General features: G+C 38.2%; 1 protein-coding gene across 7 annotated transcripts in view; it reads right to left on the bottom strand.

Moving 5' to 3' along the window:
* alpha-PheRS (phenylalanine--tRNA ligase alpha subunit) overlaps positions 1-15927 on the bottom strand; it is a 165337-nt gene that overhangs the window by 70604 nt on the left and 78806 nt on the right. For all 7 annotated transcript variants that reach the window (XM_067138100.2, XM_067138103.2, XM_067138104.2 and 4 more), the window contains one exon: positions 1412-1634. In XM_067138100.2, the coding sequence (XP_066994201.2) occupies positions 1412-1634 (223 nt within the window). The remainder of the gene's footprint in view (positions 1-1411; positions 1635-15927) is intronic.

Below are 15927 nucleotides of genomic sequence, written 5' to 3'. Positions count from 1 at the left end.
AAAATATAAGGAAAGCAAATTGAAGTGGAAAGTCTGCAACAGAATGGAGAAAAGTAAACTTAGATGGTTGGGACATGTTAAGAAGATGCAGGAGGGAAGGTGCTGAGCCAGACACTGGAGATCCAGATAGGAGGGAAGGCAAGATGGAGATCCAGATTAGGGTGGTTGAAAACTATGAAGAATGGTATAATTAGAAGAAACCTGGACTGTTCTTGAAGAACATTAATAGATGCTGCCATCTTGGAAACTTATCAACATCATTTGAGAAATGCTTTCTGACTGGTTGTCCGAAACCAAACCGACCAATAAGAAGCATCAACTCATAAGACATAAAGAAACTAATGGCATGGGCCTCTTTTCCACTGGGAATGTATCAGTCATGAAAAATAGCAAATATATAATGCTCTCTTTCAAAGAATGGGCACATGCCAATGTGATACAAGTTCCTACTGATGATACAGTACTAGATGGCATCAGCTGTCTTCCTATACCAAAATCACACAAGCACTTCACAGGTGGCATGTGCCCCTCTTCCACTGGCCCCCTCAATTGTAGTGTAGTTACTAGATACGTAGTACCTTCCTTGCATTCTTTATTGTTGTATTATTCGTGTATATTCCTTTTGATATTCAGTACTGTAATTAATGGTAGTTTTCATTTCTGTTAGTGTATAGTAGTGTAGTTATACAGTATTATTAAAAATGATCGTGCTTATTGAACCATTGCGTAATATTTGTCTAGTAGGATTAAATTACTCTTCTGTTAGTGCGTAGGTAGAAAAAGAATAATACTCCGACAAAGTACCAAGTATTTTAGTTTTAATTCTAATTCTACTGTTTCAGTTAACCTGTTATAATTAGAATACGCCTAAATGCAGTTGAGAATTGTAGTGTAGATATTATATTAGATAGTATCTTGTACGTTATATCCATGTGTATCCTTGTGTACAGTAACCCTTTCAATATTTCAGCATTTAACTAAATGTCAGTTTTCATTTTGTTTAGAGCACAGTAGAAAAATGATGATGATAATAATAATCTGTCTATGCATTTAGTTTTGTTTGTTGGCAATCCTTGAGTAGTTCTTGCAAATTTTAAATTTTAATAGCATTTCTTAGTAACAGATTATGAAATAAGGCACAGGCACATTCTGTCCAGGAAGATTCTTGTCTTTCTTTGTAATTATTTAAGAAAAGACTAGGTAAACAACAAACAGAGAATCTACTATCTGGATGATTGCGCTAAATGCAGATCAGTGGTGACTGATTGATCCATCGATTGATTGATTGATTGATTGATGAAAGAACCGAATATGAAATATTTCCTGGATATGAATGAATGAACTCCATGGAAGTTACATGTTAAGAAGCATGCTGCAGAAAGATCTATATATCCTCAAAATATCATCATACCTTTCTAAGGAAAGTCCCCATGCAATCACATTGACATCTTCAGGAAGTCCCATTGGCAAGAGCATTTCTGGACGGAATACTCCCGAATTACCAACTTCAATCCATTTTCCAAGTCCATTATGGTAGCTGAAAATCTCCATACTGGGTTCAGTATATGGATTGTAAGCTGGCTTGAAGCGCAGCTGATCCATTCCCATTTTCTTGAAGAATTCTGACAATACACCTGATGAACAGAAAAGAAGTCAAGGACTTTTCACACAGCTGATACTGAAACTAAAACAAACAAAAACCCTACAATTTTTCAATAACATGTCTGTTTTATGAAGGATAGCGGGGTGAATGAATACAATAAAGGAGCAATGGCAACATTATCAGACATTCAGAATGGAAATTTAGAAATAAAGAGAAACAAAGACACAAGAATTAATGACTAGGACATTATAAACTAGCAGTTCACATCTCCTACATGTAAGGAACTACTGTAATTGAATTTTTTTTTTTTAAATAGGTAGCTGTATTTTTTATTAAATTCCTCATACTGTACATCATTTACCTTCCAGTAAGTTCAATACCAGGTTGATACTGTCTTCCTACGTACATCTCAGTAATGGAAAAGACTCTATAGCCAATAACTTATAGCTCAGTGTATGGTCCTGGTCTGCCTGTGAAGTCTTCAGCCCAGAGGCTGGTTGGATTCTCACAATGCACCACCAAAGGTTACAGGGAAACTGCAAAACCTGATAGCAGCATCATAATGAAGCGTGCAAGCAATGATGAGGAATAAGGTAGCATGACATCACTTTCTTCACTGGGCCTGAAAATCCTACTGTAACACATCCAGCCCTTTAAGAAGCATTTTTCCCAACATCCAGATGTACTAGTCGTGTTCTGAATGTCATTACTCAGCACCATCCATACAGCTTCATACTGTCACAACCATAAGTGAGACTGACAAGGGAACATCCACAATGGTGAAGTCGCCGATCGCGATGAAACTTAGCAAACACATTGAGGTACATGTAAAAACAATGCCAGCATCAATTTTAGGCGCCAACATTCATTAGCGCGTTAACTAAGGGGCCTAAAAGTTGCGACATTTCAAGTTCCGCGCGATCAGCGAAGAATACCTGCTGGCCAATGCTAAACCGGCACACACACTTCCCGTCTGGAGACACACCCTCTGCACCGCCTTTTACCCTCCAAGTGGTTCTCCCCGGCACGTTCCCCTCCCTTCTCCTCGCGCTTGCGAGGAGAAATAAAACAAATAACTAAAATACATGTTGCTATGTGTATATGTATTGACAGGAACAACGGAGAACACAACTGTTCGTTTAAAAACAGCGAGAGTGTTATCGCTAATGAAATGAAATGTCGTATGGCTTTTAGTGCCGTGATATCCCAGGACGGGTTCGGCTCGCCAATTGCAGGTCTTTCTATTTGACACCCGTAGGCGACCTGCGCGTCGTGATGAGGATGAAATGATGATGAAGACAACACATACACCCAGCCCCCGTGCCGTAGGAATCAACCAATTAAGGTTACAATCCCCGACCCGGACGGGAATCGAACTCGGGACCCTCTGAACCGAAGGCCAGTACGCTGACCGTTCAGCCAGCGAGTCGGACAGAGTTATCGGTATCAACATATCATAAAACTACAATTTCACATGCAGCGCAAAAGACCACGCTTCAATCTACGTTATTACGGCCTATGTCCGCAGTGTGACATCTTCCCGTGAGCGTCAAAACTTATTTGACAATAGTTGACTGCTTAACACTCACCCTCAATCGCGTCATAAAGCTGCAGCTCCCGAAAGTTCACCTTCTTCACCGTGACTTCCGTGCTTTGCTTGAAGATGAAAAATAATTTTTGACACGCTCTGTGACATTGCCCTTAAGGACTCGTCGCAAACGTCTTCATAAATATTTCATGAAATGTAAACTGCCTATAGAATGTGGGAGAGCTATGAGGAAGGCTGATAGCGTACGCAGTGTAGCACAAGTTCTGTTCGACAGCTAAGCAGATGGCAGCGCGGGGAGAGGGAAACGAGTGGTGCTGAACCAGGCGGGCGGAGGGGAGGAGGAGCAGAGGTGTGGCACAAAGCAGTGTTCCGGCTTAGCATTGGTCAGGAGGAATTCATCGCTGTTCGCGCGGAACTTGATATGTCGCAACTTTTAGGCCCCTTAGTTAACGCGCTAATGAATGTTGGCGCCTAAAATTGATGCTGGCATTGTTTTTACATGTACCTCAATGTGTTTGCTAAGTTTCATCGCGATCGGCGACTTCACCATTGTGGATGTTCCCTTGTGAGACTTTGGTGGAAGCTATATCAGAGGTGCTCACGCTGGGCATTCCGTCCTGCGGAGGCCCAGCACTGTAAGTGGGCATATGCTATTCAACCACAGTAATGCTGTGGCTACGCCACAGGCCGTAAGAGTTGGCTGAAGTTCTCCCAGTCACTCTCGATCACTGAGGCGATGGCCGAGTTTGAAATGGAGGCAGAAAATAATGAAATAAAGAGGGCAGAAATCTATGTAATTTTCAATTTACACTGTAAGAAATGAGTTATTTATCTTCACTGCAGTTTATGTATTTTGACCGGATACAATAAAGAGTTAGGCTTACAACCTCAAATATTTTTATAATATACGTAATGAATTACAATTTTCAGTATTATATTTTAAGAGGTCCTTTAGAAACAGGTTTAATATAATGTGGAGTTAAGATGGATAAGCTGTGGCTTGCGGTTATTTGGGTTTAAATTATCTGATACTCTCCTACAATCCAATCATGCTTTCCAGGAATAACATCAGTTAGGTTAGATGTATCTCCATCTGTTTGGGAGATACATTTACACTATTGTTGAACTTTAATCTTAAATCACTTGTGATGAAACTCCCTCACTATTTAGAGGCTAGCTATGATCACCGGATGCCTCATAACTTTTAAATAATATTTTCAAAAATTCAGTGAACAAGTCACACAACACTAAAACTAAAACACTGTACAAAATCAAGCAGAAAACGTGTTGAATTATGTAAATGTATAATATTTTGTTGAATGAATAACACGAATTTTCCTTTTTTTAAATGGAAATACTGTCATTCCCCTCCAAGGAATTGTAAGTCATAGCTTGTACACTTAAACCTTGTACCTTTGCAAAAAAGTATTAGTTTTCTTTGAATGTATAAATATAAGAAAATAAAACTGATTGTTTATATCGAACATCGAACACAGTATAAATTAAACAGGAATATCTTGAAAAGGTTGGTTTTCTTGCAATTATAGCGGGTTTAAAAAAATACTGTACCCCAATCAGCATTTCGCTGAATAGTGAAGGAGACCTTCGTAATCACAATCGAACGCCACTGTTCCCCTGCAAAGTATGTTCGCTCTCTCACTTCACTCCGCCGTATGCTTGCTACATAAGCTGCTCAAATTTACATTACGCCAGCCCGGCCACACTGGCCACTAGCATCAACAGGCACCCAGCTGAGCACCTCTGTTCCAGAGAGAATGACGAACCTCTGCAGGATCTGCTTACAGGTTAGGAAGAGTATAACTCAAATCTAGCATATTTCTAACTATATGAAAGAATATGCAGCAATCAAAGAAGGATATCAAACCAAAAGTCAAGATATTGATACTGTACAGGTATTTAAAATAACCTAGGTAATGCTGAAAACATATACAATATGCCAAAGTGATACATACAGAACAAAAATAGCCAAATGGACACTGGTGGAAACTAAACCCACAACCTCAAATTTCACATCGGATGCTCTAACGATTGAGCAATAGAGGTCTCTGTCAAATCTGTTCTGTTTACAGCGATCTGAGCTACAGGGCCATTACTACATTCACAACTTTAGAGTGCACACTAGCTGCCTGCTGCACTATTAGAGATTTCAGATGTCTCCTTTTACTGAAATGTGTTGGGACCTCTAGGACGAGCTGCGTCTACAAAAATCCTAGATTACTCAGGGCTCTGGTTCAATCAACCTCCATAAATGGGAATGGGATTCAGAGATTTCTTTGAGAAGCAAGTATGATACTTTCATGCTGGCAAAACGTTAGGAGATCTAACAAAATTGCTCACACTGATTGTATTTTGATGGAACATAGAGATGTAGGTATTCAATACATGACCAAAAATTACCTAAGTTAAACAAGCTAAACGTTCTGTAATGCCCTGCATTACAGTTTTGAAAATAAAGACTGAAAACATAGCCTTATTTCAAGTGCCATATATACGCAAATAATCCCAGCTTTTTTTTTTTTTTAAATCAGGCAGTGAAAAGTCAGGGTGCGGGTATTATTTGTGTCAAGATTGGTAGGTACAGTGCTCTCGACATACAGAAACCTAGAAGTTGATATTTTTCCATCCGCTCTGCAGGCAACTCTGTTCTGGTCACAACAGAGAAGTGTGCAGCGTACATATTGCATAATTTGCACAGCATCATTTTAAGTAGTAGCACATGTTTAGGATGGCAAGTGTGAGTTCTTGTTATAGATCGTTCATGGCTAAAGAATTGTTCCACATCATTGAAGAGGCAGAACAAATTTTTAATCACGGCGTGGGAAGAAAGAATGATGAGGACAAGAGTTGTGCTTCAGTACGTAACTGGAAGAAAAATAAAGCTTGTCTTAAAAAAATAGTAACTGTCCAACATTTCACTGAAAAAAAAAAAAAAAGTAAAGTTTAAAGAAATAAAAAATAAGATATGTGGATATGAGGCTGAAAAGAGAAAGTGTGGACATACGGCCACAAGTGAAATGTTTCAGTTTAAAGCTTAATTACAGGCATAATGAACAAACTAACTTCAGTTCTTGTAAGAAAAAGAAACATTACATGTCTCCCAGACAATTATGAAGAAAATATAGTGAATTTCCAAGTGATTTGCGGCCGAAAATTGGTAATGCAAACCGGACGCCATTATAGTTTGAAATGCTGAAGGAGTATAGACCATGAAGCTTACGGTGCAAGGAAATTTTCTTGTTCTTCTGCTTTCTTCATACCCTTGTGGGTTAGCGAGTGCAAACGGCATTGCAAATGTGGATTCAATCATGTTTTACGGCCGGATGCCCTTTCTGATGCCAACCTCACTACTGTGTGTTTCTGGATAGTTGGTTGTGTGGTGCGCTGTGTTGTGTGTGTAAAGAGGTGAGTATGGGACAAACACAAATACCCAGTCCCCAAGCAAAATCAATTGACTGTATTTGATTAAAATCCCCAGCCTGGCCAGAAAATGGACCCAGGACCTCCTGAACTAAGGCCACTGCGCTGACCATTCGGCCAAGGATAAGACGTGATGAACCGTTTCATATTTTTAAAATTTATTATACTGTAGTATTTATGGTTTTCACTATAAATATTTAACAAATCTACACAAACACAAAAAAATAACTTTTCAAAATTTTCTCTCCTAAAATTAAAGTGCAGGGGATTTTGAAAGTGGAGATTATTTGTGTATATACCAGGGGTGGCCACTAACCTTACTTCTGGCAGCTGCAAATTTAGTAGACAAAAAATTGGGAGGATGTTTAGAAAATGGTTTATAAAATGAAGACATGTTTTTCATTTTATAACAAATTAAGGAACATTTATTTTCTACACTACACAGAACATTATTTTTCAGGTACACATCAAGGAATGAGATTTTACTTTTGAGAAGTGCTTTTTTGAGTGTTCATTTTTGCTGTTAGTTTTTTGAAATCTGGCTGATAATTGGTAAACGCAGTTCGCACAAGTTCGTTTAAATATTCATCACTTAGTTCAGATCGATATTTAAATTTAATGAATTTAATCGTTAAGTACAGTGATTCACACACGTAAGTAGTCCCAAAGATTGAGATTAGTCTTTTGGTACACTGTTTTGTGAGAGTGTATTTTTCTTCTGGAACATTCTTCCAAAATTATATGGTAGAAATGCCACTTCGTTTGAGTCCTTTTAGTCCTTCGTCCTATTGCAGTTCTTGTAGCTCCAACTCTACAGCTACTGTATCCTTTGTTATTGATGATGAAACAGGACTGCCATCGCCCACAACGTCAACAGAAAAAGGATTTTCCAGGAATGAAAATGAAGGTTTAAGTGATCTCAAATTATTAAATCTGCCATTGATTTCTTCAGCAAGGCCAGACAGTTTACTCATGTAATCTTCAGTTTCCACCTGAACGTCAGGAAGGCTTTCAGTAATTTTCTTCAAACATTTGAAGTGAGAAAATATTTCAGTCTGAAAGTCTTTCCCAAAACGCTTCAACTTGCTATGAAAGCTAAATACAGCCTGGGCCAATTAAGAAATATCTTTACAAGGAAGATACTGCTTGTAAAGATATGTTTAGCGTTTTTAAATGCTGGACCACATCTGTAAAAAAAGCCAAATCTAACATCTAGTTCAGGGAATGATTTTCCTTCCATAAACTGTTTGATTGGATCAAGTAATTCAAAAAATCTGTTAAGAAAATTGCTTACTGATAGCCATCTTACTAAGCAGTACCAAGATACATCACCAGGAAGCTTATCATTATTCATATCTTCTATAAAAATTTGAACTCTCGGTGTGTTTTGGCACATGAGCGAATACAGTTCACAATTTTTAGAACTACCTGCATAATATTTTGCTGCTAAATGTTCTCTGTGAATAATACAATGTGCAGGTAGGAAATCAGGAAATGATGTGTCAGCATTTAACAGCCCAATAAGCCCTTGTTTAGTGCCAGTCATAGATGGTGCACCATTCGTAGCAATGCTGACAATATTAACGACAGGCACTGAGTTTTTCTGTAAAACACCATCCAGGGCTTCTTTAATGTCACAACCATGAGCAGTATCCTTCAAATTAACCAAGTCTAAAAGTTCTTTCACCACCTGCAAGTCCTTTGACACATACCTTACAAATATAGCTAGTTGTGGTTTATCTTTGATATTAGTAGAGTCGTCCGGAGCCAGACTTACTGCTGAGCACTCGCTTAGATATTTTGTAAATTATTTAAAATATTCACACTAATAACAGAAAATCCCCTCTCTATTGTGTGTCTAGCAGCGGGCATTTCATTGATCAGTTTCTGCAGTTTCTTATTTTCGGGTTCTAAAACAGAAATAACTTGTGCCATATTCTTCTTAATAAACTCCCCCTCCATGTAAGGCTTTTTTGCTTTTGCAATATTAAAAGCCAAGATGAAGTCAGCTTCGGTTGTCAAATCTGCTTCCTTGGTAAAAATTGACATAACCCTACTCTGACCATGAAGTTTTTCCTTTAGTGATTTCAGTTTCGTTTTCCTTAACTGAGAGCCAACAGGAAAATCTTTGTTGAAACCGCTGTGGTTAGTGTCACGATGGCATTTTAGATTACTGGCCTTGAACTGTGACAAAGTTATTTGACACAAAAGACACATTGGCTTACCGTTTCTTTCTACAAAAACGAATTATTCCTCCCAGTCGGTATTAAAAGCTCGATTCTCCTCTTCATATTTACGCTTCTTAGACAGCATCGCAACTGTTCGGACACCAAGCCACAACTGTACTGAAACAGCACAGAACTGCACACAGAAAAGTATCAACACTTGCTACTGCCTATAGGTGAACGCGACTGGCTTCACCTCACGACACTGGCTCGCTGACACTCTCTCCCACTCAAAGCACTACCAAATGGAAGGCGCCGGAACTATCTTCACCTCCCATGTCTTACCACTGACCTACAGCGCTAATAACATTAAGCCGCACATCACTGCTACTGACTACCGCCAGCCACGAGATGTCGTTAGATTCCATTAATTATATCATTTAATTTTACTCTAAGGTTGGTGTCAAGAGCTACACAAGACTGACTCAAGAGCCGCATGCGGCTCGCGAGCCTCGTTGTGGCCAGCCCTGGTATATACGGTACTCTCTGAATAAAGATGTAAATTTTAGTAACAAATTTGGCTATGACAGTTCCAAAAAAGGTGCATGTATAAAGAAATTAAAATCAACATACATCTCACTAATACAGGGAGTATAATTTAAAACTTTGTAGCAGAGTACTGAGAAACAGGAGTGAAGTGCAGTGCCCGCAATGGCGAACAGACGTAATTGTCTCACAGAAGTGGCATGATTATGCATTGATAATATTATAAAGAAAGCTTTCAGACTATTCAGGTTTATTAAGAGAAATTGTAAAAATTTCAGAATCATTGCATGTGCCTCAATACTTTTTTGTTCCCTGGTGAGACCCTCTCTTGAGTACGGTTGAGAGGCGTGGCTTCTGTATTAGAAAGGTCAGATATACGGTCTCAAGAGAGTTCAGATAAAGTTAATAAAGTGGATTTGTTTTGGATTCATGGGCATGCCAGTCTCTTCAAGCAGTTATGAAGAATTTGTAAAAATTCTTGGAATGAATACACTGGCAACACACCGAAAATGTTTCAGTACCTTTAACTTTTGTTTTGGACACTTCCACCTAATCAACATATACAAATTGTGTCATATACAACTTTATTCTATCTCATTTATAGGATCGACCACTGAAAAGGGGGAAATCAACATGGAAATATGAAAATCATAGATGATGACGCCAAAAAAGTATGAACGCAATGTTAGCAACTAAATGCTCGAAGAGTAAAGTGGACTGTCCGGCTATACTGGGGTTGATTTCCCTTCGTGTTCCAAGCAGGGAAACAAGGCAGAAATTTACATTCCACCTGCCCAAATATAGCTTGGTAGCACACCAAAATTCTTGGTTTGTGCAAACCTTTAGGACCACAAATCAGCTGAGGGGTCACTTGACATTTTTCATCACCCTTCCACTACTATACGGAAACCCCTTCTCGGAGGTGGAACATGGTGATTGTGTAAATTATGTGCGAATCCGTAGAAAATCTGTGAAGATGTATGTTTGAATTGAGGATGTATATTTGTACCTATGTATAAATTTTCTCTTACTAGAGTTATTTAATTTTCTATCACATCATTTGTAATTGTGTTACCCTGTAGATGATATATTCTATTCTATATTCTATTGAAACTAAACAAAACTGAACTCACCAGGACAAATAAATAAATAACGCACAAAAATAAACTAGTAACTGAAACAGAACTCACCAATGAAAGAGTCCAGTAAGATCGTAAATGTAATACTGTGAGATACCAGTTTCCTGACCTACGCTCCGAAGCGACATGTGGATTGACTTGCAATCTTGCCTTTATATCTTCTAATCTTTCCTGTGTGAGAGCTGTTCTCCTTCTCCTCTGTTTTTCTTGTTAGTTATGGAACCAGTACTATGCCACTTGTAAACGAGCTGTTGCAGATAACGTTTTGATGGTACTGTAGAACCATTAAAAATGAGCAGGTGGAAGTGATGACATAGCAGGATATATTGCAGAGGTGGGAAAAATACCTTGAACAGCTTTACAACGTGCAAAATACCTCGGTACAAGGAGAAATCGAAGAACCAGATTTAGTGCAGATGCAAGATAAGGAAAACGAGATGTCCTGGCAGAGACTGAGCGGGCCACTAAAAATAAAACTAGGCAAGTCAGCTGGAATTGACAAGGTCACCATAGAAATGATAACAGCAGCAGGAGCAGTTGGTCTACAGTGGTTGTATAGACACTTCAGAGTGATATGGAGAGAAAAAACTGTTCGAAAAGACTGGACAAAGGGGGCCTGGGAAGTCATATATAGACAAGAAAGAAGATATCAAAAAAACTTGTGCATATCGTTATTACCAAAAAATACGGCCCCTAGTCATCAGCAAAGAGCATAGACTTTACTTGTTCGCCCATCATCTTCTTGATATTGTGTAGAATTCTATCCATGATGATAATGAAGAGTAAGGGAGACAATACACTTCCCTGTCTTAAGCGTGTCGCAACTCTGAACCATTCAGTTTGACCGACTTTGGTTCTAACACAACTTTTGTAATTTTCATACAAAGCTATTATGAGCTGTATAAGGTATCAGTGTCACTCCTCTGTAATTTTCACATTGCTCCCTGTCTCCTTTCTTGAAAATTACTGTAAAATATGACTGTATTGGTAGGCCTATTGTAAATAAATCGCCTGTTTCAGTAGTAATAATATTGTTTTTATGTCCCACTAACCACTTTTACGTTTTCCGGAGACGCCGAGATACCGGAATGTTGTCCCGCAGGAGTTCTTTTACGTGCCAGTAAACTAGTGACACGAGGCTGACGTATTTGAACTCCTTCAAATACCACTGGACTGAGCCTGGATCGAACCTGCCAAATTGGGGTCAGAAAGCCAGTGCTTTAACCATCCGACCTACTCATCCCCGACCGTCGAAAAAGAGTATATCCATGAACATCTTCCAGAGCTATATGACTTTGCAAAATGCAATGAAAGCACATCTCGTTGAGGAAGTGAAAGAAGACAGTGTTAGCAAAGTTTTAGGAGGTTTTATAAAAGACCACAGTGATTTTGCATCCAAGTGTTTGCAAGCTTAATGGTTTCCGACGTCTAATGTGGTCAGCGAGAGGAGCTTCTCTGCTTACACAAAGGCACTTTTTGACTGTTGCACAACTCTGCATCCTGATAATCTTGAAACCATGCTTAGTTTGTACTTTGGAGACAAGTAATTCAACGTCTAAAAATGTAGGCTATGTATAAATGTATATCACAGGGCAGATCACCTAACTTCATTTCGAAGTATCAGTGATTTATATATTTATTTCTATAACAATTTGCATATTTGGTTTTTCTAAGATTTAATAACAATGATACATTACAAGAGTTTACTTTAAAACCCCTTATCACAAAGTTGGTTACATTTACCCCATACGCTACTACAAGGAAGATTTCGCAGGAAACATCAATCAGTATAACAATTTATTTCACGAAATACCTACTGAAATAGTGTCAGTTTTAACACCGAAATCAACAGTTTTATTTCACCAAAAAATAAGGCCCCTACTGATGACATTGTAGTTTGGGGAGATAATGAACAGGGAGTACAGACACAAGTTGATTTATGGACTGAGGAGATAAGAAATTTTGGAATGAAGGTTAGTACTGCGAAAAGCAAGACTGTGATCATGACGAGAGGTAACAGAAAATCCAGGAGTGATAAAAATAGGAAATGAACCTCTTGAAGTAGTGAAAAATTTTTAATATTTGGGCAGCATGATGTCACAAGATGGAAATTTGGATGGAGAATTGATTTAAGAATACAGTAGTCTGCAAGTTTCTGCCAGTGTGTGAGAGACATTGTATGGGACAAAGATGTGCCAATAAAGTTCAAGAAGGTTTTATACTCGTCCTATTATAAACCTATACTGACCTATGCTTCAGCAGCCTGGACGTTGACTAAGTGAAACCAAAGTAAGATACAAGCAGCTGAAATAAGGTTCTTGAGCAGCATACAGGGAAAGGCAAGACGAGATAGAATGCAAAATGAGGAAATAAGGAGAGAGTGTGTAAACTTCAAGAAGAGATTGATATAGCATAGTTAAAATGGTTTAGACACATAATGAGAATCCCACGAGAGAGAATACCAAAGAGAACATTCATGGATTACAGAGACTGGCTAGAATGAGATGGAGGAGCTCTGTCGTGGACTGTATTGCAAATAGAGGAGCCGATTGCAATAAAGTACTAGAAGAGGAATGGTGGATAGAACGAGTAAGGTGGAGGGCTTTGGTACACTCCACTACCCAGAGAGAATCTGGAAAAGGGAATGCATGAAGAAGAGAAGACTGTCCAAATGAGTTATTATCTCGAGGGAGGAAATGCCCTTTACAGTTACGGCTTTACAATTAATGGCAAAAAATATTTAATATTCATAATATATATTGATCACAACAATACTGGCAGTACACTGGAGATAATTAACAATCTATAGATTTAAAACACTAAGCTGATTTTTTTGACAGCGAGTTTGAGAGAACGGCTGAACCAATTGGCATTCTAAATGAAAGCTCTTAGCCTGTAGATTTGCAGAGTGTCTTTAAAAGCATACAAATTTCTTGCTGTATGTTTAAAAAATTATTTAAGTAAAATGTAGCATTATAACTGGCTAAAGCACTCACCAGTACCTCAAGGCCACCTTAACCGTGAAAGTGTTAAGCAGGTGGCATGATAGGGAAGGTGGAAAAGAGTAGGCGCACATGTGCAGTCAGACATCTTCCTAGTCAGAATAGCCGCTGTTTTGCTGCCCAGTGGTTGAACAGTGCACATTATATTCAAAATTCCTATAAATTTAAATGAGAGTTTGGTGTCTGGATTAAAATGAAATTCCAAAGCAGCTGACGATATTCTATTAGCATGGCTCAATATGGAATAAAGCGCTTATGGCAAACAGTCATTCATTAATGTGTGTGAATCGTCTTCTACAAGGTATCATAGGTAACGACATTCCATTCCTTCTGATGGGAAAATTATTGTTCCTGGGGGAGATTTCATAAAAGTTTTGCCTGTTTTGCCACATGTTTATTGACAAAAATTTATGCATTCATAATTGTTTTAAATACTCCCCCTCTTTGACCCTTCTTAAAAACACGCTGCTAATATACAAATATATGGGCTAAACCACAAAAAATGGAATTCACCGAATATTTACAAGAAATCAGTAACGGCATATTTTCTATTAATTTCTTGTAAAGTTATGAAGAAGAAATGTCCCATGTCTCCACCTCTATAAATGTGATATTTTATTGTGTGGGAGTGCATAATTATTTTGGCGAAGGGTAGCATAAATGCCGTTTGCACATCGTAAGTCTTAACTTCTGTGTGTTGCCATTTCATACCCAAAACAGGACTGGTCCAAAATCCAGATATTAGAATTTGGGTTTTGTTTCACTTGTCACAATTTGTCAATGAATTAAACATCATTTTCAATCATTTTACATTTTTGTTTTTTCTTTGTTGTCTTTTGGTTTCTGTTTCGCTTGTTGCAATTTGTCACTAAATTTAACACATTCGCTTGTTGCAATTTGTCAATAAATTTAACAACATTTTCAATCACTTTATGTTATTCTTTTTTGTCCCTTCTTTTTTTTAGTATAACCAACTATTTTGGTTACTTCAGGGAACCAAATTTTCAGGAAGTTTTGCCAAGTAGGAGCATTTGGGGCAAAGAAACTCTCTACCCTCACTAATCCAATGTTCAGTGTCCGATTTTATAACTTATAAATAATGTATACTTGCCTCTGTAAACTTTCCTCCATATGAGCCTGAAGCACCGCATATTTTCTAAGAGTTCAACATGGTTGATAACTCCACAAATGACTCGAAAGTCTTCTTTCAAATTTATGCAGTATGTAAGTTCAATGATAAGCTGGATATGCACTAGGCTATATATTATTGGTGTAGTGTACAGTGGCATAGCAATATTAATACAAAAAGTCAAATTTCTTTGTTAATACTAAATACAGTATATATGAACTGTGATAATCAACATTGTGCAAAATTTCATTTCCATCTTTTACACCTCAAAAATTTTAGCCGCATGAGGAATAATAAAGGATAAATGTGTTGTTGTTGTCTGAGTCACCAGTCCGTAGACTGGCTTGATGCAGCTCTCCGTGTCACCCTATCCTGTGCTAACGTTTTCATTTCTACATAACTGCTGCATCCTACATCTGCTCTAATCTACTTGTCATATTCATACATTGGTCTACCCCTGCCGTTCTTACCCGCTACACTTCCCTCAAAAACCAACTGAACAAGTCCTGGATGTCTTAAGATGTGTCCTATAATTCTACCTCTTCTTCTTGTCAAATTTAGCCACAAATATCCCCTCTCCCCAATTCAAAACAGTATCTCTTCATTCGTGATTAGATCTATCCATCTCACCTTCAGCATTCTTCTGTAACACCACATTCAAAAGCGTCTATTCTCTTTCTTTCTGAGAAAATTATCATCCATGTTTCACTTCCATGCAATGCCAGCTCCAAACGAAAGTCTTCAAAAACATAATTCTAAATCCTAGAAATTTCTGTTCTTAAGAAAGCTCTTCCTTGCTTGTGCTAGTCTGCATTTTATGTCCTCCTTACTTCTGCCATCATTAGTTATTTTACTACCCAAGTAACAATATTCATCTTCTTCCTTTAAGACTTCATTTCCTAATCTAATATTACCTGCATCACGTGCCGTCATTCTACTGCACTCTATTACTTTTGTTTTGGACTTATTTATTTTCATCTTGTACTCCTTACCCAAGACTCTGTCCACATCATTCAGCAACTTCTTGAGATCTTCTGCAGTCTCAGAAAAAACACTACTATCGGCAAATCTCAGGGTTTTGATTTCCTCTCCTTGGATTGTGATTCCCTTTCCAAATTCCTCTTTGATTTCCTTTACTGCCTGTTCTATGTAAATATTGAAAAGGAGGGAGGACAAACTGCAGCCTTGCCTCACCCCTTTCTGGATTGCCGCATTTATTTCATACCCCTCGATTCTTATCACTGCAGACTGATTTTTATATAGACTGTAGATAACTCTTCTTTCTTGGTACCTGATCCCTATCCCCTTCAGAATCTCAAATAGCTTGGTCCAATCAACCCTATCAAATGCCTTTTC

The sequence above is a fragment of the Anabrus simplex genome, chromosome 1 (genome assembly GCF_040414725.1).
Source record: "Anabrus simplex isolate iqAnaSimp1 chromosome 1, ASM4041472v1, whole genome shotgun sequence".
Classification (NCBI taxonomy): Eukaryota; Metazoa; Arthropoda; class Insecta; order Orthoptera; family Tettigoniidae; genus Anabrus; species Anabrus simplex.
The sequence above is the reverse complement of the archived record's forward strand: the minus strand, read 5'-3'. Positions and strand labels throughout refer to the sequence as shown.